The sequence below is a fragment of the Sparus aurata genome, chromosome 1, assembly GCF_900880675.1.
Source record: "Sparus aurata chromosome 1, fSpaAur1.1, whole genome shotgun sequence".
Taxonomy (NCBI): Eukaryota; Metazoa; Chordata; class Actinopteri; order Spariformes; family Sparidae; genus Sparus; species Sparus aurata.
This window is the reverse complement of record NC_044187.1, coordinates 10,703,682-10,727,366: the sequence shown is the minus strand read 5'-3', so window position 1 is coordinate 10,727,366 and position 23,685 is coordinate 10,703,682. Positions and strand designations below refer to the sequence as shown.

Genomic DNA, 23,685 nt, shown 5'->3' with positions numbered 1-23,685 from the left:
GTGTATGTGTGTGTGTGTGTGTGTGTGTGCTTATGTGTGTAATCCCACCTTCTTGTCAGACAGTCCAGTGACTTGGTCCACAAACTCTTCCTGGATCATGAAGGCAGCCAGGTTGGCAGTGTAGGAGGCCAGGAAGATGACAGCGAAGAAGGCCCACACTGATACGATGAACTTACTGGTGGTGCCCTTCGGGTTCTGCACGGGCACAGAGTTGTTGAAGACCAGACCCCACAGCAGCCATATGGCCTTACCGATGGTGAAGGATGGACCATGTGGGTCTGAGAGACAGAGAGGCAGGGGAGCAGACGGGGGAGTCAAAAAGAGAAGGTGGAAAAAAAGAGAGACAGGCAAGCTGCACATTTCCAGCAGACATTATCAGGCACAAAAACAGTCAGCCATATAGTAATGTAATAATATACTTAAAGTCGTAAATTATTGTTTTCTTCTTTGAAATTCTTCCCATCCAACTGTTGCCTACCAGTGGCTTAAAAAAAAGGCTGTTAAGTGCCAATACAGATTTTCTCATTCTTCTTCCAAAAGAAAATTAAAAACAAAGAATCTTTCAACTCAGATTAAGGACATCGTGTTTCCCTTAGAGAGGTGACATTGTAGATATAATGTGACAGTATTAATGACCTTAATTTGTTTTTGTGCCTTCAGCTCAAGCATTTTGTTATTTGTTGTCTCAGGGGACGGCCGGCATGTGCTTGGCCAAATCTTCTTTTGGTCGGCTGGGCGAACCTTTACTTAACAAGTCAAAGCTACTGACATCTGTTGTAAATCACTATCTGGTGTCTTCTTGAAAAACAGAACACAATTAAACTGTTTGCAGAAGTGTAATCGTTTGTTGTTCAGCCAGTGTTTCAGATAAAAACGGGTTGTTTAGCTGAAAGGAAAATCGAAGAAAATTCATAATTCACCTATGCAGCTTTTTTAAATGTTAAATTTATCTAAAATGTAACTTTGTGAACACACAACATTAATTCACAGACCCAGAGCCGGCAGGTCAGCTCCAGCTTCTTAATTTTGATGATGCCACAGATTACAGTGTTCACAGAATCATTAATTGAAGCTTATATGGTGAAGTTTCAGGAGCAGGACCACACCCCAACAGCGCCAACTTCCGATATTCCTATAAATAACCACCTGTCCCTCTCCTCGTCTTCGCTCTCGTATTCTGCGCCCCTCCCCCCCCACCCAATTTCTCTCTCCCTGTTTCTTCTTTCCTTTCTCTCCTTCGTAGGACCATGAGGGGGTCCGTCGCTGCCCGAGTGCGGCAGCGGATTCTCTACAGAGCTTCCCCACAACGCACTCGAAAGAGCTCGAAGAACCAAGATCTTCAACGTTTTCGTTTTCTCTTTCTTTCATAATAAATTGTTTAAACGTATCTTGTTGAAGGTGTGGTCCTTGCTAGTGAAACAGGCCATATGATGATTTTGAGATTTTTCTTTTCCTTTTCTTCTGTGACTTGACTGCATCAGTATGTGACACAGCAACACATCTAACTAGGTCCTGCCCTCCTCGCTGTCTGCTGAGGATGTCAAAAGCCAATGGATTTATTTTATTTTTTGACGGAAATGACTGCTTTGTTAACAATCTTAAAGACGGACTGAACCTGCTGTCCCTGACCAGACTTCAAACTTTTTATTTTGTAGCTCAGCCTGTTCATCTGTTGAATGTGTCTACTCCCACAGTCTGGGATGATGGTGGACTAATGTAATATTGAGGGACAGTCAAGTAAAGTTTTTGTAAAGTTTAGCTTCGCAACTCAGGGAAATATTAAGTGAACTGCATAATAATATTATGTTCTATGCTCATACAAACCTAATCCACTCAGCTACATCAGCTCGCTCCAATTAAGTTAAACGTCATTATTTCATGAGTTGAAATGATGGTCCTGGAGCAACATCAATTATGATGTTCCAGGAACAATACCAGCACGATGCGGGAATTCATTTTCTTTGTAAGCTTTTGTAATTTTGATTTGGACCCAGCAGCTAGCTTGCTCACAACATGAAGCTGTAAAATAAGTGGCCCGCTAGGCAGTGACGCTGCGGCATGTATCAATCAGATTCTTGCCAAAACGTGCGGTGGTGAAGTTTTTGGTTTGAAAATTGTTTATTGTGGTGATTTTCACAGTTAAATTGTAGCTAGATATAGTTATAGTAAAACCCTGGCTGTAAAATCACACATGGAGCATTTAGCAATGCCTTCTCAGGCCTGTTGGAGCTGACCAATCACAGAAGAGGAGGGGGGACTTAAAGAGAAGGTGCTCCAGGAATGTATAGTAAAGTAATGTAAAGCATGTAAACCTATCCTCGCAGACTCCATAAATAAAAGTATGAACCTGAAGATGAGAAAAATATGTGTCTTTAAAGCTCTGTAACATCACCTGAACAGCCTAAAGTCAAAGTGATAATAGGTCACTTCTGTTGCTGCAGGGGAAGCTTGGATTTCTGTTTCTTGCTCTGGGGAGGAATGATTGGTGGATTTCCGATCGTGTCTGTGTAAGCCTACCTTTGCCTTGGGCCAAGTTGCGGTTGAAGCCCAGCGGACTGACAAACTCAAAGAGGAAGACAGCGATGGCTGTGACTATGAGCAGCATCACAAACATCATCACCCAAACTGATGCACTAAAGGGCTCTGAAGAGAAGGAGGGAGAGAGGGAGAGAGTTAAAGAGAAGAGCGAGGCAGCGTGGAGGAGCACGAGGTGCAGGAGGAGTGTGAGGGACGTAGAGAGAGAGAGGAGACAGACTCAATGAAAGAGAACAGGGACGAGGGGGAGATAAAGCGAGGAGACGATGACAGAGAAGATACAGAGAAGGGGAGAAAGCGAGACAGACGGAGTGAGGGAGGAGGGAGGGAGGGGAGGAGAGGGAGAGTTAGTCACAGAGAGTTTGACGGAGCACATTTCCATATTTCTCATTATTCCCTTGGATGAGAGCTGCGAGAGGGAGAGGCCCGGGGCGGGGGAGACGGTGGAGGAAGGGGGGAGAGAAAGGGAGAGAGAGAGAGAGAGAGAGAGAGAGAGAGGGAGAGAGGGAGACGGAGTGGGAGAGAGAGGAATCAAACTCCAAGTGATCTGATGTGCCCTGCTGTGGGCATGTGTGTGTGTGATCTACTTGTGTGTGATGTGTGATGTGTGTGAGAGAGAGAGTGTGAGTCTGCATGTGTTTGGTGTGTTGCAGGGCAGGAGTTCAGAGAGCGGGATGAGTGCCAGAGACGCTGAACCCAGACAAATTGTAAGTACGTGTGTTTGAGTGAATGCGTGTGTGTGTGTGTTACTATATGTGTAAGTATGTGACTGCCAGGGTTAGCCAACCCTGAGAGATTGTGCACTGAGGTGCCTCTAATATGAGTGCGAGAGATACTGAACCGTCACTGATACCCTGGCCCAGGCTCAACACACACTCTCTGGCACACACACACATAAATACAATGCAGTTTCATATAAATACACACAAAGCATTCACCCCTTAACATACATACGGCCAAAGCACATTAATTCTCCACACGTCCTTGACTCAATACACAAACGTCCTAATATATTCCCGCTGTGTCACACACTTTTTTTTTTCCCCCTCACACACACGCGCATACTGACACATGGCTTGATACACAGGGACCAACACACGCATGGTCCAATACATCCCCTCGCTCCCCGTCTCGCTCCAATGACAATACAAGACATTAGGCGAGCACGGAGGAGCGCTTCAGTTTCTAGTCATCTGAACAACTGGAGGAAGAGGAGGAGGAGGAGGAGAGGAAGAATCAAGGGTGCTTTGTCTGAGCTGACTTTTCAAAAAACAGCTGGCACACTCGGCTTCCTCTGCTCTGCGCGAAATATTAATGTGCTCAGGGTGCTGAGGCCCAGATAAAGTCAGGGAACAAGTGGAATTTGGCCAGCATATACTGTCTGAATAAAATATTCCATTTTATGTGAGGGATTTTGCCAACATGTAAGCACCTCCCTTTATTCTGCTTCCTCCATCACTTGGGGGACAGACGGAGAAAAAGGGAAGAAAAGGGAGGAAAATTTATGGCTGACGAAGACAAAAAGAAAAGATTTACCGAGGAAGGCAGAGGGAGAGACGGTCCCATTGCTGCGAGACACCATGACGCTGATGCCCGTCTCCACGAAGGGCACGGAGAAGTCAATGGCCTCTGACCTCTCCTCGTTGATGGTCAATGAACCAACTGCCATCACCGCCTTCTTATACACCACCTGGTAAACAGAGAGAACAATAGTTCACAGTGTGACTCACTACCTCCACAGACTGAAATAAACAGTGAGCTTTTGTAAATATTTGGACAACATCAGACAATTCTCTTTTTGATATGAGCCCTCTTTTTTATTTTGGATGTGAAATATCACTGCGGCCGAGGGTATGAGCGCAGAATGTCATCTGGAGTTGGAGGGCATTTTCAGCCATATCACATAAAAAGTAAGAATACAACTGTCTTTTTCATTGTGCCACCACTCCTGGTGTCCGGATGTATTCTGACAGTCGGAGACTCAGCTCATACAGATGTCATTTTAAGTACGTGGTCAAATTCATGTTTTTTTTTTTTTGTTCAGATTTAAATGTCTAATGGCTTCTAGCGCTCTGCTCACATAAACATTACCACCATCTATGGATCATACTGTCAGGTGCCATTATTAGACGTTTAGTGTCTCAACCTTTAAGGATTTTATAATGGCAGCTTTCATTCAATCTGGCCTAGTGAATTATTTCCTGAAAAGCTAAACATTAGCGATCGAGGAAAGCCTCGAGGCATCCTGCTCCTGTTGAAGAGGTTCGTAATGTATCGTCTGAAATGGGGAATATTATTCACCATAAAAGCTTCACGTATATAATTAAAGTATGTGACTTAATGATGACAAATTGGCTCAGCACTTTGAAAAGAAAAGCCTTTTTTTTTTTACCCCTGAAACAACATTAATAATGTAAACAAAGCCTTTACAGCATCATGAAACATTAAATCTTGTGGTGTTGTTCTTCTAGTGTTCTCAAGTGTCACTTGGCATTAAAAGATCTGTGAAAGGATATATATATATGAAAGTGATGGCAGCTTTCAGTCCTGTGTTATGAGCTAAGGCGGTGGAATGACACCTTTGTTTACAACTGGGTCACAGATTGCAGCTTTAAAGGATAAGTCTGGCCAAGGGCAGCGGTGTGGGCATGACGACTCAGATGGAAAATAAAAACAAACAATTCATTTTCTTTTAACTGTCTTCAACATTTGAGATCTGAGGCGATGTAATGAGGGTATCGCATGAGGTCGGAGTAGATGACTGCGGTGTAAAAAATTGCATAATGATGCATCAGAATTCATTTCATCTCGTTATGCTTTGTAAGAAGCTCAATTATGCTTTTAAAAAGTGATGAGGACAAAACTGGTCGGTGAGGTGAGGACATGTCCCCAGCGTCCCCGGTGGAAACGACACCTGTGAGTCTGGTGATTTTTAAAACCATCAAATCCACTGAAAAGGCCAAAGCCAGAAAGGAATTTGTCCTTTTTCTCCTATTACAAAATAATCAGTGAGACAAAAACGGCAGTGCCAAAGACAGGATTGGGGATTTTTGTATGGTCTCTGTGGACAGTAAAAAATATAAAATGATAACAGCCATTAATCATTGCATTTAATAATAACTCCATGAAGGGTGCAGCTGTAGGGAGAAACAGGAAAAACATAAACAGGTGGCATTATGCAAAAGGAGGATTTCTCTAATGTGCCTTTTTGAATTATTAATAATGTAAAGTAATAGTTTGACATCTTGACAAATATAGTATGTCTCAGGTTTGCTACGATTTGATGCATTCAGGTGCAAACTCCGAAACCTACATCGGCTCGTATGTAGAAGGATATGTATGAAAACTGAATCGAAACGTGACCTTAAAATCAAAAGTCAAATTGAATCCTGGATTTGGAGAATCGTGACACCCCTAATCTGCTTATTGTCTTTATTATCTGCTTCCTAAACCCTATTTGCATGGGACTACTATTACTTGAAGACTTTTAGTAATTTGTAATAATTGCAAAGGTCATCAGTGATCTTAATCCTGTGCCAATCTGCCATGTCTGTAATTGCTCATATTACCATATTTTGGTAATTGAATCGGCATGAAGGTGATTTGGAGTTGCATTACCTTTTAAAACGTGTTTTCTGCTGTCAGACAACTGAACAAGTAAGAAATATAATTGCAGTTCATTATATGTGTAACAGCAGTCAACGGCTGCGCAGGGAGATCAGATACGCTGACGTTTAAAGTGATGACAGAGATGTTAGGAGCAACAAACGGTGTCATGTTCGAGTACAGCCACAGAGCCATTACTTGATCTAAATGAGCTACAGATGTGTTTTTATGCTGCTGAAGAACAAACGCTTTGCTTCAGAAGGTTGATGTTACATGGAGTCTTGACATCACAACAGGAGATAATGTCAGTGAATACAAGTGAAATGCAGACTTCGCTTTACCAGGCAAACGTGCTGGGGAGGAGGGGATGACTTCTAAATCACATGAGGTTCCCTGGTGATCCAAGTCCTCTGTGAATAGGGCTTTAGACTTGAGGTTACGTGGCTTTAGATATGAGCATTAATACCACTCTCGCTCATGTGTCCCTTAAATATGAAACTACAGCAGGCCCCTGGTTAACTTAGCTTAGCATAAACACAGGACGCTCTAGCTGGAAGACATCATATATTATTCCTAAACTCAAGAGATGCTGGTGGTTGGATTTTTGTAGAGTTGGACAGAATCAGGCAAGCTGCTGCCCCCAGTCTCCAGTCTTTATGCTAAACTCAGCTAATTGGCTGCTGGCGGCAGCTTCACATTCATCCAAAACATGAGAGTGGTATATATCTTTTCATCTAACTTGGCGGGTAAGCAAATAAGTATATTTCCCAATAATTACAATAATTACATTACTCATATGGTTTTTGTAGGAAAGTACCTCTCCGACCATGCCGTTCCACACATTGTTGATCTTCTTGCCGTGTTTGCCGTTTGTGACCAGGTATAGGTCGTAAGTGAACTTGACGTTCCTCGCTATCTTCTTCAGAATGTCGATGCAGAAACCCTTGCAGCACTGCTTAATGTAGGCACCTCCTGATGTACTATTACTGCAACACACAGATGCACACACACAAGAGCAAAAACACAATTAGGTCATATATTTTATATTAGAGGACATTTTTTCAGTGACATTCAGGCGAGTGTGTGAGGTGTGAGCGTCACTGTGTTCCTGCCGCCCGCTCGCTCCACATCTGGTGGTTCCATCAAACTGCAAAACTAGAATTATGACAGTGCAGAGTAACCATAAATACAGCTGAAGGGCAGAGGGAGCTTGTACGGTGCTGTACGGTGTGTGAGTGCATGTGTGTGTGCGTTTCCCTCAGTGCCTGAAAACACAGGGGTACTGAGCAGATGCTGCCGGGCTTTAAATAGAGCTGGGCTGTGCAGAACAACCAACCCACATGATTAAAATATCAGCTGTCCTTCCCCCCGTCTCTCTCCTCACTCCTTTACGCTGCCCCCCCCCCCCCTTGTTACTCTGACTCTGCCTGTGAGGAGGTACCTCTCCAAAACTCGCAGCGTACCTACACACATACGATACCGCCGGCGCACAGGCTGCGGGATGCACAGAATGGAAAATGTTGTTTAAGTAAACTTTTCTGACAGCCCTCCCCGAAGACCTCGGAGCAGAGAGCGAAACTGAATTGTCGGATCAAATGATTCTCATAATCTATTAAAACCTTACCAGCGTTTTCAAAAGTATTTCCATGAAAACTTTATTCCATTCTCATGTCAAGCCATCTCCGACGCAGCACGTATGGATCGGAACAGTAACTCCGTGACCTTTTTTCCGCTTAGCATTTCAGCAATACGTACTCCACCACTAGGGAAAGTTCATAAAGAACTGAGGGATTCATACACTGAGAACAAACCGTCAGAGAACTGAACCATCAAAGGATTAAAAGATCTTTCAGCGGCATTCAACTGTATCGTGCCGCACTGCATAATGTGCGTGTGTGTGAGAGAGAGGGAGAGAGAGAGAGAGCATGGCATACATACATACGTACGTGTGTGAGTCTGTGTGTATGTACAGTATGTGCCCCAGGTGTTCTAATGCACACATCCTCTATACATTAGCTTTTCCCAGCTGAGCCCTCTCTGTGTCCTTATGTCACTATGTAAACACTAATACACACGCACACATAGAGCGACGACAGACTCCCAGAGACACACACACACACGCACACACACACACACACACAGAACATCTGTTTGATTCATGTCATACTTTCATAACAACAAACACACACAGATAGAATAGAAGTGACTGAGTAAATGTAGCACTTATGGTTGGCTGGACGTATGTGCGCATGTATGTACACACGCATGGGTGGCTGGACACAGAGGCGGCAAATGTAACGTAAGCGAAAAGGTCGAGAGGCGACACGTCATCGCGGGCAGCGACCGCTCAGGCTTCCTCGGCGATCGCTTCAGACAAAGGTTGAGAAAACCAGGTCACGAGTTAAACTTTCCACGCGCTGCGATTCGGTCGCCTAATTGTCCGTGACCGCAGTGCTGCGTTGTCATGACAACATGGATCAGAAACTCGACAGTTGTTGTGTTGCATCTTCTGTCTGTCTCCTCGAGTCCATCTGACACAAAAGCTTCTATTACGGTGGGTTCTGTTTGTGAAAGGAAGTTAATAAATCATCAGAGAGTAATTAGAGTTGAATTTTCCTATTCTACCCTATTTTCTATTGTCTGACTGAATTTTGACATTCATTGAAATTAGTACAATGATGCTGTCAGTCACCAGCAGAATATAATGAATAAAGATAGATTTTAGCTGCGCATTTGGACGGCGATGTGTCCAAGTGATCAACCAGAGGCACAATACAGACAGAGTCCTGAGTCAGGGACAAATAAACCTGCAGCGATTGTGATTAATGTTTATGTACTGTGAAGTGGCTATAAACAGATGAGCTCAGACATGAGCTAAACCGCAGACATTAGCAGAGAGGAACAAAGCTGAGTTGTCTTGTCACGTTGCGGCTCTTATTGAGGCGTCTTTACACAGCAGATAATTGGTGCAAAATCCAAGATGTCCAAGACTCCGCGGGACGTTTCTTTTAGGAAAGTTTTACTTTTACTGGCTATTGGAGAAACTTCTCTGCATTGTTTACACACTCGAGGAGGCCTGCAACATATTTCAGCCACTATAACAAATGCCTTTTTAAGTTTTTTCAAAGGGAAAAGTCCATTGTGCTGTCTGACGTGTTGCTGTCGAAAGAAGGCTCTAGAAAGCCTCTGCAGGGCTAATTTAAAAAGCGTTCAATTCATGTGTAGAAACACACCCAACTGGTCTGAAATCTTCAAGCGAATACGATGTGACAAACAGCGAAATTATAAATGAAATGCCTAAATTATCTATAAACGTTTAAGTTGTGGGGAAGAAATGAGGTTTTGTAGATATGATATGAATTGAAATCAGTTTGAACCCATATGCTCAGTTAAAAAAAGGCTGATTTAAGTCATTCAGCCCACTGCTATTGCTTCAGTGGAGAAAGTGATATATGCAGTGAGGTGGTGAGTGGGGAGGTGAAAAGAGAGTTTATATATACATGAGAAATAATCACATTTGAAGAAGTAGCACAACGAAGTCAGTTTGTGAAATATTATCATTCCATTCGCTGATACTGTTATCGCAAAGCAACCTGGTGCGCCGATAACAGATAACAAAATATTCCTGATAACCTGAAGTGATCATGTCAGATAAAGATGTGCTAAAAATAACAATAGGAAACTCTAAGTAAACATAAATAGGGGATGTTTTGTAAAAAATATTAATGAATAAATAAAACAGGTGCAGAGAGGGGACAAGGGAAATGGGGATATTCAGGGGAAGGAGGTATTTTTCACAGTAGAAGATATGGGCTAATTCTGCCGTCCCACCTGGAGGGGGAAGGACGTTTCACTACTGGGGAGCAGCGAAAAAAAAAAGAGCCAAGGCCAGGCGAAGTGATTACGTAGCAGCCGGAGGGAGTGGAGGGCTAAGTGGCCAGTGGTAGCAGAGCACAGGCTGGTGGGCACGGATAGACCACAGCCTGCAGATATACCTGTGCGACTCCCTGAGGAGCCTTGAATGCCAGGACCAGAATTTAGAATTTAATGTGAGCAGCCACCAGCAGCCAGTGGGGAGGGAGGGGAGGCGACAAAGGGGAACTCGGGGAGGTTGAAGACAGGGCAGACTGCAGCGTTCTGGATGGTTTGTAGCTGCTGAGCAGAATACTTTACGAGCCTGGCTTGGTGGGAGTTGCAGTCGTCCAGATGGGAGATGACAAACAGTTGGGCAGATGAAACATCTTTTCATTTTCCGTCTCCAGGTACAGCTGAGACCGGGATTTATTTATTTGTGTAAGGTTTTGTTTGAATTTTTTACAAGGACACCCGTTACCGTAGTTAACCAAAATACTGTTTATTATCCCCCGTATGGAAACTAAAAATAAATATTTGAATCTTATAAGAAACTAGACATCCAACTGTAAACTTTGATTACTACTGAATATTTAAAAAATAAAGTTATGGCACTGAAATATCTAACTTTCAGAAACATCTATCTAAATATGTGTGGATTCAATCCCCCTCTTTAACATTTCTAATAGGTCATTTGGAGTTGTGCAATTTGCAGCTGGAGCAAAAATATTTTGATCATTGATTAATCTGCTCATTATTTTCTCAATTAAATGATCCATCATATGATCCACTGTATAAAATAGACCTGAGCTAGTATTAGTCACAAGGATATGTGATGGAGATATCAGTGCACTGAGAAATCCAACTACAACGGGAATGTAATAATTATTGATGATCCCTAGCATATTTTTCTGCATTATATTGGACACATACGTATACGCAATTCCTGATGGATTTGTGATAGGCCAATATCCGCCAATAATATAAAAAATAATAATAAAAGTACCCACTTCCACTTCATCTTCTTGTTCTATAAATGTTCTGCTTTTACTCACAACCGATAAGCTGAAACAAGGGACTGTTTAGACTTTGACATTAACGATTATGCGCTAAATGTAAATGTAAATGATTATTTTGTTAAAATGGAAAATAGTTCAGTGGCATTTTAATTGTTCATTTTCATACTTTAGGCTTATGCTGCTTCTAAACTTTAAGGACAGAGTCATACATCAGCATAATTAACAATGGCAAATATTCAGTTCCATTCTATACAAGCGAAACAGCAAATAAAACATTTGCATTGTGGAATTCAATGTTGGTGAACTTTGACCAGCAACGTCGCAGCCACAACAAAAGACGTGTGTGTGGTTGGTGAAGGCCATACGCCTGCATTCACATACGTATGTGTGACCGTGCTCTGAGGCCTTCTTTGGACTTTACTACACTGACCAGCATTACCAATAAGTAACTGTAATGTTTAAAACACTCAACATGATCCGTACGTCTGAAACAACACATGAATCACGCTGAATAAAACAGAACAATGAAACAAAGACCACAAAGAGGAAACAGAAGCAATTACGGTGGTAGCAGAAACAAAAATCAAGTACGCGGACAGACTGGCATTAGCGCGCTGACAGCAAGAGAAAGCAATTAATTATTAATGCTGACAGAACCGATTACCCATGAACCAGATGAGAAGTGCTTTGCGGTGTGTTAAACTCTCTGACAGAAGTTGGGTTAGAGTTTTACTTCTGTCAAACCCTGACAAAGAACAGAAACTAGCAAGTAATGTGTGGGAAAACCACCGGTGCACATCTCGGCTGTCTCAGCTGACAGCTATATCTGAACCTGAAAGTAGCTTTGTTCAATTTGGTTTTAATATAAACCTGTATGATAAAAGTGAAAAACAAATGATGCTGTTTGTCTTTAAAATGGACCAATGAGTTTGTCAGTTTAGTGCTGTTCTCTGGGCATAGTGTATATCACATTGTCAGCTACATACGTTTGGATTTCAGTCCGGAAGACAAACAGATGATGAGTCATGATTATATAAAGTAAAAAACGAGTGGGCCAAGTGTCGATCCTTGTCGAACAAAAGTGGACATGCAAAGGGCAACTGATTGACAATTATATTCTCAGACAAATGAAGGCGGTTATGAGAGGTGTGATTCTATTCATTGTCTCCTGAAACAAGTGACAGTGGATCTAATCGAGGGTGTCAAATGCCTTCCCAGAAACAAGAAACAACTTTGCTAATGCCGCCATTTTTTTCCACTCGAGATTTAACTTAACCTCGGAACAAACAAGTGCCTGCCTGCAAAGTGCCTGTGTCGCCTCCTGTAACGCCTCCAGTTCAGAGATTGTCAGCCTCCTTCTCCGCGACTTTGGGCATGTGAATCTTTTAAACGGCTCTTAAGCGGCGTGTAAGTGTTGTTTTCATTAAGCGTTTGTCTACTTACTCTTTGACATGCTTGCGGCAGGGCACGGAGTTCCTCATGCAGGTGCCGGTGAGGATGTCCACGTTGTCGACGATGACGAAAGGTTTCTCCTCCAGGGTGACGATGGAGAGGTGGTTTTCATCCGCATCCTCATCGCCGTAGGAGTTGTACCTCGGCCACACGGGGAACATCAACGACAGCGTTCCGTTCTCCCACCGCCCCATCTGTGTGTGTGCAGACACACACACACACGCACAAACGCAATCAGGAGTAGCTATCTTAATTAAAGTGTTTTGACTTTTTAATTTCCGTGCTCCGATGTAATACTGCTGTGTTCATTTGTTACCTTCTCCCACTTCCTTTCACTATTCAGCACGATGACAACCAATTTGGGATTGGCCTGGTAACCATCTGGCGTAAATGATAAGTCTCGCCCATCATTCCATACATGCATCATGTGTCTGAAAAACATTGGGGGGGGGAAAGTAAGAAGCTGTGTTTATTTGCATCCGTTTTTCCGTGATTTTGAGTGTGTGTGTGTGTGTTTGCGTGTGCAAAGGAGCAGATACATTTGAAATAACAAGTTAAGCACTCTGTAATCACTGCAAGAGTATCCTCTTCAAATCAATGCTGTATTCACCCACTGTGTGTGCATGCATGCCTGAGTGTGTGTGTGTGTTTATTTGTGTGTAGGAGGGGGAAGAGTCAGAGGCCACATATCTCTCCCATCAACATTCTGCATTGATTTCTCCACAGATATACGCCTGAAAGACAAGTCACTGGTGCAACAAGGCTGCCCTCACTCTCTTACTCACTACAGTTATCTTGCATACGCAAACAGATCCTTTTAGCTGAAACATTTACACACTCGCTAAAGCGAAGCGGTAGAGGGGAGTAAATGAAGCAGTATCACACACAGTGATATGGGATTAAGAACACACTCGCCCCAGTAAAACAATTTTCAGAAGGCGAGGATTTTCTGAGAGTTAAGACTGGGATAATAGCGTGAATTCCCACTGGGGGGCAAGGAGGGCTGTCTGAGGAAGTTTACTAAAAAGACCAAATCAAAAGAGGGACAGCAGCTGCCCAAAACAGACGACACTATTTCTTCGGTGCCTGGTGTGCTGTTTTATTAGAAAAATGGTGTGATTCATTTTGACACGGTGTCAAACAGAGTTGGCCGTGCGATGCTACACGACTGAAATATCACTTGACTAAAATAGAATATAACAAAAGCCAAAATTCCAGCTTTACATTTTTTAATTTGGCACGCGAGGCCACTTTCATACAGTCACAACAGAGACTTGTTATTTTAGACAGGGAACTCTATAAATGCACATTCAATCAATGCCCTCAAAGATCCACAGCTTCACTTTTCTACAACAAGGGGTTAAATCAGAGGCTAGAATGCACTTCTGTTTCTCTATGTGAGCGGGACAGCGAACTGGGCTATGAAAGATTCATGCATAAACTCAAATATTGCGACAGGAAGTCAAGATGCATAAAGGGAATGGTTTGAGTGCTGCTTTGCATGCACCCTGCAGGTGAAAACTATGATAATTACAATCTAATTCAAACAGGTGGGATTTTATGTTGCCTCGTCCGCTGGAGACGTATTAGAGCCGACACACATAAAAGTTGTTGTTGGACATTGGATTAGCCAGAGGTACATTAATCATCTGTTTTTACAAAGACTTGGAAACAGGCCTGTGCTCTTTCAAACAGGCTCCGCTCACACGGAGCGAAGGGTAAATAAAAGCTCCCCGTCTCCCTCCCCTGTCATGCAGGCGCTGCAGCTCTGCTGTGGGTATAAACTCGCTCACGCTCAACGCTAATAATTACATACAAACCTATAAAGTTACACACAAGAGATTCTTTTGTGCTATGTAATCTAACCTTCCTGTGTCGTTATAGATTACATTATAGATATGCTTTTGGCTATTAGTGACATGTCAGGACAAATATATGTTTTTGTGTTTGAAAAATCTTCATGGTGCAGCAGGTGATGCCCTTGTCACAGTGCATTGCCACAGCTGAATACATATAGCGGAAACACTGTTGCAGTCTATTCTGGGAAACTGCTGTCTCCTCCTATTTCAGGTTTGTTACCATTTTTGGGAGAGGATTTTGATCTAAAGTGATGAGGCTGGTGTGTTTTTGAAGCATGCAAAACAGGCAGATTACACATCATATATTCAGATTTATATTCATATTCATACACACATGTATATTCATGTCATTTTTTGTTCCCCTCTGATGTTCACAAAACTAAATGTACGGCCGCATTAAAAAGGGCTTTAATGATTTCTTCATCACTGTGTGAAAAATTATTTGCCTTCGCTTGATTTTTCTCCAATTTTTCAGTGGCTGGTTTTAAAAGCAGCATCAGCTGCAGCACAGAAATGGAAAAAAAATACCTACTATTGTAAGTGCATCTTTAAAATGTGGGTCCCCTCACTACCATGTGTGGAACATTTGTCTATTATTGAAGTACTCGACCATTGTGTGAGCACTTTCGTAAAAAGTAGGAATAAAGAAGGAAGGGCGGCTCTTCCCAAACTCTGTATTATGGCAGCGAGCATCTTTGCAGAGAAAAAAGTGACAGCTTAGGGGTTTGCATGGTACGCTGGTTCTATCAAATAAAATAACCTTTTGAAATTTAGTACAGGGACAAGCCTCCATAAAAACCTGTGCAATTGTGGAGACCAAATACGCCGAACCGAAGTCTGAGACATTAATGCCTGTCAGGCAGGAATGACAGAGGATCCAACGGGGTTCATCGGGTCTTTTAAGTGCCAGATTATGTTGTCCTATTCCTCTCCACCTCACGTTGTTTATGTGCACACTGCGGCAAGATTGTATCTAGACTAATGTATGCAGAATTCTGATCACCGCCTCACCACCTCCAAATCAGGGTCGGGAAATCCAACCTGTCAGTTTATTATCACAAAAAAACTGGCTGCAGTTGTTTTGACAAATATGCAAATTATATCTAATAACTTAGTAAAACAAATGGGGCACCTCTGACAGAAAGAAAAAAGACTGTTCCACTAAAGGACGGAGCGCCAATTGAGTTCTGAGTTATATTGGATCAACCTGTCAGCAATGGCAGTATTGTATATGCTCTGATATATACTGTAATGATCTAATAAGGGAGAAAAATGGGATAATAAAGCCATAATGGTGAAAACCGCACTGTGGCTCTCATTCTAATGAGGCAACTCATACGTCACCATAGATGTGCATAGCTTAGCAACGTGACCTTCATGTTTTCAGTCGGTTTTGTATAGATTTCTGAATTAATAATCATATTTAAGCCACTGCATGTCTCATATTAGAGATGTAGTCAAATAAATCACACCAAAAAAAACAAAAAAAAGGGAAAGCAAAACAATTAACACATTCTGTTTCTGTGCTTTTTTCAATGGAGGCTGTTCGGTATGAATGTGTCTGTGTGCCCATTTGTATCCCCGCTTCTTGTTTGAAGGATTTAACTGTGTCCTCATCACAGAGACTTCAGAGAAGAGCACATACACACGTACCAGTATGCATATGTGCATGCACACACACACACACACGCTCACACACACACACCTACTGACACATACATGCCACCCACAGAGGTACGGAAAAGGGAGAACAAAGCTAGTAAAAGCTGCTTTAATCCTGACTTAATGACAGTGAATTCAGTCATGTGAAGCAAAGGTGCACACACACACAGAAACACACACACACACACACATACAAGGATTCCAGTTAACACAGGGCAGCGGCAACAACATGGAGGTCCGTCTGAAGTTCGGCTCATTGTCTCTGGGATGAGGCAGCAGAATGAGCTCGTGCACAGAGCAGCCATGTACACAAGAGCTAATAGTGTTAAATGTCATTAGACATCACAGTGTTTAACACTGCTGCCATCTCTGCTTCCTTTCTCGCTTCTACCCCTCTCATTAGTACATTAAAAAGAGTTATGTAAGACTGCTCAACCCTCAGCTACAAAGACAAACAGAGTTATGCAAGTCCCTAGACCTTGATCTCCTCACACTCTCACACAAGCACACACAGACATAGACATGCACACCTGCGCAGAGCACTAGGTGGGAGCTTCCCCGGGCTCCTGTCTGACGCTGTGCTGTAGCAGCTGCTCTGGGCCTCTGGCAGCTCTCCCTTCTCCCGCAGCATGGCGGTCGCTGCAGAGGATATGATGCCCACCCCGTCCCGCACCCGCGAGTCCAGCGGGTACTCCCAGTCATCGTAGGACACGGAGATCATACCCAAGGGGAACATCTGAGAGGAAAAGGAGAGGAGATCTGAGAAGTGGCACATCTGGTGTGAAAGACTCAATTTGACTTTTTTTTTTCCTCTTTACCCCAATTTAAAACATCCATATGCATCTCTCAGAGCTGTCAAGTGGATGATTTATTGGTTCCTGAAATAATTCATATCTGGCTGTTAAATAAGTATGAGCAGACCATATGTCCACAAAATGATTTCATTCAGTCGCTCAGGTATCGCCTACGCCTTCAAGGTGTCAAAATGAAAGAACAAATTTAGACATTAAACAGCTCACGTTTCTCTCTCTAAAGCAGACTGAACAAACTAAATGCCAGCACGCTTGTCCATCAGTTTCCACCACAATGCTTTGTTTTTACATTTTAATTTGGCAACTTCTAACTCTGGAATCCTATCTTTGTCTAAGAAAGAAAACAGAGGCGTAAAAACCAACACAAATTGGAAATCTGAGTCGTGGGGAATGATGGACCAGGAAAAGAAAAGAAACATTTGGGAGGCTTTTGAAGAAAGGTAAGCAAACCCTGGATGTGTTTTCATTCTTAATGTGAGGGGGAACAGTTGAGCTGATTATACTTTGAATTATTTGTTTACATATTTATACGCTATTTGAACAAAAGCTAGCTTGCTGACCTACATTTTGAGAGTGACTGTGTACATACGCTGTCAAACATCCTGTTTAGGGGATGAGCTAATATTTTTAGGAAGAGAGAGAAGATTCTAGACAAAGCAGCAAACTGAAAATAGATCATAAAAATACAATATGAATTAAAGCAGGGGTTCCCAAACTGCTGGCTACGTCAGAGTTTATTCGGCAAATGTGTTTTTATCAAAGATTTTGCGCATTAACACTGATTCACAGAAGACGAAAATCACCTCAAGCTAGTGTACAAACTTTTTTGCAAATTAGAGGAAGTTTTTTTTTCTCTTCAAATTTGGTCATAAAAATGCTTCATGGAAACACGTCTGCTGTGATTCGTCTCTACAGCGACTGAGGAATAGTTTGACACTTTGGGAGATATTTCATTCACGTCCTGGTTGGAAAAGAGTGATGAGATGAGATTGACACCGACCCTCTCCATTTGTTAAGAAAGAAATAGCTCTGCACATAACTCTCTTATTTTACACTGAAGACTTTATACACATTTAGATATGATGTGCTAATTAATGAGCTGTAAAGAAGCAGATTTTGATCAGGCTAGTTGTTTGCTTCTGTTTCTTTATGATAAGAAAACTGTAACTTGCAGTGCCACTAAGTGCCAGTTGTAGCTTCACACTGGTATGAGAGTTGTGTTAATCTTCATATCTAACTAATGCAAATAAAAAAGCCAATTAGTGTATTTCTTAAAATGTCAAATAATTTCTTTGATGCTGTGTTTCATTACAGCTGTAGAGGTGAAAACAACAGCCTGGTATCAACAACACCGTTTTAAACCACTCAAAAGTGGCCTCCTGTTACTATATATGGGTCTTCACTACCTCAGGAGTGAAGTCTGGGTTGCCAGTGGTGAGACTGGACACAATCCAGATGTAGCCGGCTCCTATCAGGCCCAAGGACCGAGCTTCTTCTAGTATATACCTGTCGAGGAGCAGAGTTCGCACAGTTAATAAAGATTCACTGCAGAAATCTGGCGATGTGACACAGAGAGACAGTGACACTCACACAGCCTCATCCTTGGAGCAGTACAGCAGTATAACAGGACTCTGGATCCTCTTGAGGGCAATATGTGATTTAGAGTTTGGGTCGCCATCTACAGCATCTAGAGTCACCACGCTCTGCATGTCCCAGCGCACAAAGCTGCAACAAAGCACCATGAAATAATGCGAGTGCTTAATCTTGTCAGCCGCCATAAATACAGGCTGAGGATGAAAAGCGTGTGTGTTTGTACGTGTAAGGGGAGTGTAATCATTACCTGTGATCCACAGTTACCCTCAGTGTGCTGATGAAATCCTGGTACCCAGGGAACTTGGAAGTGACGATAGAAAAAACATGCCAGTCATACTCCTCCATGATGGCGAGCATGAGCAGAGCCTCCTGCTGCAGAGCCGCGCCGAACTGGAAGAACGTGGACTTCTCATCCTGCAACAACAGGCAGACACCAGAGACAGTCAGCAGATTTGTCTGAGGAACTGAATTAATTGCAGAAGCGGAAAAAAAGAAGAAGAAGAAGAGCTGGAGTGAATGAGTTCAAATCAGACTCAAAAAACCCGACAGAATTAAAACCATTTTCAATTTTGCAATCAGTGAGTCAGAGCCAGAGAGTGCCGGAGATAAGAGAGAGTGTGAGTGTCAGAGGAACGAAGGAGGAGAGAGGGGAAATGGGAAAGAGACGAAGACGGAGAGATGCTGAGAGAGTGAGATTCAGGCGACAACGCTGCGAGAGAGGGACTGCTGGCAACAGGGGGGCCTAATGGTCGGAGATAACTGCCTCATAACTCACAGGTTTGATTCACTTCAGCCCTCAGTAGCTAATATAACAACAGCAGTGTGTTGTCTCGAAAGCTAATTGAGCCAAACACCGACGCTCATTTTGTACGGTGCTGTATTACGGATCCGGCTCAAATGTAGCTTAGAAAAATCAGACTCATTAATGCCGAACGTCGTTTTTCCTGCGGTACACTAACTGCAAAAGATGCGGCGTCATTTCACAGCGGACTCATTTGAAGTCGGAGGACATCCTCTATAAACTGTGCCGCCGTATTTTACGGCATTAATTCAAAATGCCGTGTACAGTTAGATCATTTCGTCTCAGTACTGGAAGGAAGCAGCGGGTCAGTGAGAGGCAGCAGGAAGCATTACCAAAACCAAAGCAGCCATTAAACAGAATGAGACCCGAAGTGAGTGTGAAATAAGTCGCTAATGATTGCAGAATGTATGTTTGCATAAAGTGTACGCTGAGTTTTCTCTCCGGGGACACAGCAAATAGACAGCAACACAAGCCCGTGCACCAGAGAGGAGGGAGGGAGGAGTAGACGTGGAGAGAAAGAAAAAGGCTGAAGGGGGGGAAGAAGAAGAAGAAGAAGAAGAAGAAGAAGACAAATGCTCCCGCCGTGTGAGTCAGATTGAGATACCTGCTGCAGAAAGAGGGGAAAAGGAGTGAGAGTCTTGGGAGAAAAACTAAAAGCGACACAACCCTCAAACCTCCTGACAAGGTTCCTTTTTCTCCAGGCACACACACACACACACACACACACACACACACACACGGGCCACGTGCACACACACATGCTCTGACACCCCTTCCACAGAGGGCATCAAAGAACGTGACACATTAAACATCAAAGCCCTCATAAACACACATGGAGAATCAGCTGTCAGCTCCTGCCTCTCAGCACCCACAGCCGCCACCACCGCCACCTTCATGTGTGCAAAAGGTGTGTGTGCGTGTGTGCATAAATGCCTGTAAACCTATATTGTGGCTCTAGTTTTGTCACTCGTTCTAACAAAAAGCTTTCAGCTTTGGCCATCACCTACATAAAGCAGGACCCACAGAGATTTGACTCCCCTCCTTCCTCTGCTACAAGAAAGGGAGAATCGTGGGAAGGAGCGAGGATGAAATTGTACTTCAAAAAGATCTATCTCACTGTTTCCATCTGTGTGTGTGTGTGTGTGACTGTGGGTGTGTGTGCGTGTGTGTGCTTTATACCTTACTCAGGTTCAGAGAAGAAAAATCTCCCTCTGTGTGGCAACAGGCACATCCTCCGTTATGCCCAGATAACACGGACACACACGCACAAACACCCACTCACACCCTCGCACATACAGTACGAGCGTGCAGCCGACAAACACACACAATTCAGTGCCGCAAACAAACACTCGATTTACCAATTTGTCGGTCGTCAAAACAATCTGTTCATTGATTAAAGGATAATTCCATTTTATCACGATGATATGGGTAATTTTTGTAGTTTTGCCCATTAGTGGTAATCATCACAGTGCGCTCTTCAAAGTAATTGTTTGGATGTGGAACATCAGCACATTACAACAAAGTCCAATGACATCATGAGCAAGTAGGGCCTCATCTTCAAGAGATTTTCACAATAAGACGACCAGCTCATCAATTATCAGGTTTTTTACGCTAGTACAGAATTATCATTATTATAATTATCATTATTATTTTCTTTTATTATTAACTGAACGACCCTTAAAGGTGCAATATGTAATAATTGGCCACCTGTCAAATTCATACAAACAAACAGGGGACAGCATATCACCAGAGTAACGGCTAACTGCTGCTAACTGTGGCTGCTGTAGGCCAGTTAGCTCAGTCAGCAGTGCAGTTAGCGGACTTGACTGTGAACTCAGAACACTGGGGGAGTGTTGTTTAACAAGGGAGCTTTGGACTGGGACAGCAGATATTACTGCAAAACACAACGAGGATGTCGTTACGTTAAAACTGTTATTTGTTCACATTTTGTTGGCAATCTTAATTTTTTTACTGTTTTAAATTAAAATTACTACATATTGCACCTTTAAAGAAATGTAATGTAATAAACGTTTATTGTAATTTCCCAAAATACAATTTCCTGTACGTTTTGTTATTAACACTAACACAGTAGAATTCTATATATTTTTCAATAACACTTGTACAGTACACTTTAATAGTGCATAAGCAAATGTTCAAATATCAATTTTCATACCCAAGGTCCCTTCATATGCCTTTTCCACAGCAGCCATTTTCTAAATTTAATAGTATGTAAACACAGGTGTTACTAATCAGGTAAATTAAGCCTCTGAACCCAAACAGAACAGAACCTTCATTTAGGTGATTAGAAACACCTGTTTACTCACTATTTCATGTCAAAGTGGCTGCTGGGAAAAAGGACTTCCTACGCACGTGTCATTCTGCCCGCCATGCTCATACAATTAGGGATCCTACATGTTTAAAGAGCCTTTTCACCTCTCAAGTAATAAAACAGCATAAATGTCAATTTACAGTGTGGTTTTAAAGAACAAACAAACATCTCACAGGACAAATTGAACCTGCGGGCCCCACTTTAGGAAGCCCAATCCGAACAGTGAGTGAGTGAGTGAGTGGACACAAATACAGTAATGGTGGCCGGACTGCTGACCAGGCTGTGGCTGTGGCAGAGTATCCGTTCTTTGCTGTTTTTGTTCAGTTGACAACAAAATGAATTCACTAAAAAAAATGTGCTGCTTCGGCTTTAATGCAGCCGCCTCTCATCTCATCATCTGTAGTCACCTCTCTGCGGCCCCACACATGAACCGCTCACAACATTGATTGGTTAAGTGTCACGATTAACAGCCCAACAACAGAATAATCAGAATCTGCAAAATAACTAGTAACTAAACTCAAATGAATACAGTTTAGTAAAAGTACCATATTGTGTGGAGTGAAAGTTTAAACTAGCAGAAAATAGAAATACACAAACACCTCAAAACTTGTAGCTTTTTTTAAACAGTACTTCAATAGATGTAATTTAGTTACATATTATCCTTATTTATTGATGGTTATTCTAAATTTTGACAGTAGATGCAGATGAATGATAACCTGTGTCATATAAACCCGGAAAAACAAACAAACAAACAAACAAACATATCGGTTGATCGCTAAGATGTTAAGTCAGGGCTGAAGAATGGTGTTGTCAGAGGGGAGTTAATCCATGACAGCGCAGCCGGATACCCACAACAGGGCCGGGTGCCTAATTGCATACTAAGAACTGTGCGACCATCTCTGGCAAAGAGATTCAGAAGAAAATCAGTTGGGCTAACCTGAGGGTCGGTTTAAAATCTATATGCTTATGCTGCTATAATATAAGATAATGAGCTAGATTCCTCCTCTGGGTCATTCATGAAGCACGATGCCAGACATTTGCAAATTCCGACGAATAGGATGATTTGTTGCTCTTTGTTTTGCTCCCATAGCCCAGGGTTTGTTAGTTGGACATAACAAGTTTTTCGGGAAATGTCACCACGAGCTCTGGGGGACTTAATGGGGGCAATTTTTTTCTTCTTCTTTATATTTATGCATTAAATTAACACAAAAATGGGTTTCATCAATCGATAATGAACATAATAATTAGTGACAGTTCTTAGACAAATACACACATTGCGTTAGCTTCACCTCACGGTGCCCGCTGAGTAGAGCAGCGAAAGTCTGAATGCCAGAATTTAAATACATCACAAACAAGCTGCTCAATAAAAACACAAACAAATGCTTGCTGATGGCAAAACCCTTCTCATCAAGTCTGAAAGGCGCAACACTTAATTCTATAGTTCATACATAATTAATCAGATGAGCACAGTCACACACAGTGGCCCCTCATACGGTGACAGGACGAAGGTACTATGGAGGGGATGCTACATGTCATACATAACATGCTTTTAACGTGTTTAATATTTACACCTGTCATCCTGGTCGAACCATCACACTTCCTTTTTCAATACCTTCACAGTCCAGAGACGGGGTGGAGAGTCAGCTGGAAAATTCTGAATGAGTGAACTAAAAGTCTTTTTAGAAGATTGAGGGGTGAAAGGGGAAGACGATGATAGTGGCTGGTGGTTGCTGAATTATAAAGGATAAAATAAGATGTTGACACAGACCTGCATCTTCTCATCAAATCACACAAGTCCACCAAGAAGCTTACATATAAATAATGCACGCCCGCACACACACACACCACACGAATGAATTTCCACATTATAACCACATACCTAGAGATTTACTGACGACATCGTGCATCAATTATACAAATATAGTGAACTTCATGTAGAGCTTCACGTCCACCCACGTGCGTGCACACAGCACATGCACATGTGTACACGCACAAAGGCCCCTCAAAAATAAGGCTTTACTCACAAGCCAGCACAGCGATAAATAAAACACCACCAAAACCGAGACAGAATCTTTCCCTCTCCATCCTCACACACAGAGACACACAGACACGTGCTACTTCTTGTCAAATTTCATTTTTGTTTACAGCAATCAGACGAAGAAAA

At 42.5% G+C, this 23,685-nt stretch overlaps 1 protein-coding gene across 4 annotated transcripts in view; it reads right to left on the bottom strand.

Moving 5' to 3' along the window:
* Nucleotides 1–23,685, bottom strand: part of grin2ab (glutamate receptor, ionotropic, N-methyl D-aspartate 2A, b) — a 129,576-nt gene that overhangs the window by 13,130 nt on the left and 92,761 nt on the right. For all 4 annotated transcript variants that reach the window (XM_030426404.1, XM_030426380.1, XM_030426389.1 and 1 more), the window contains 10 exons: nt 18,638–18,804; nt 18,388–18,522; nt 18,204–18,303; nt 16,516–16,721; nt 12,781–12,895; nt 12,456–12,658; nt 6,959–7,127; nt 4,072–4,225; nt 2,518–2,643; nt 49–278 (listed from right to left, as the gene is read on the bottom strand). In XM_030426404.1, coding sequence (XP_030282264.1) covers nt 49–278; nt 2,518–2,643; nt 4,072–4,225; nt 6,959–7,127; nt 12,456–12,658; nt 12,781–12,895; nt 16,516–16,721; nt 18,204–18,303; nt 18,388–18,522; nt 18,638–18,804 — 1,605 coding nt within the window. The remainder of the gene's footprint in view (nt 1–48; nt 279–2,517; nt 2,644–4,071; nt 4,226–6,958; nt 7,128–12,455; nt 12,659–12,780; nt 12,896–16,515; nt 16,722–18,203; nt 18,304–18,387; nt 18,523–18,637; nt 18,805–23,685) is intronic.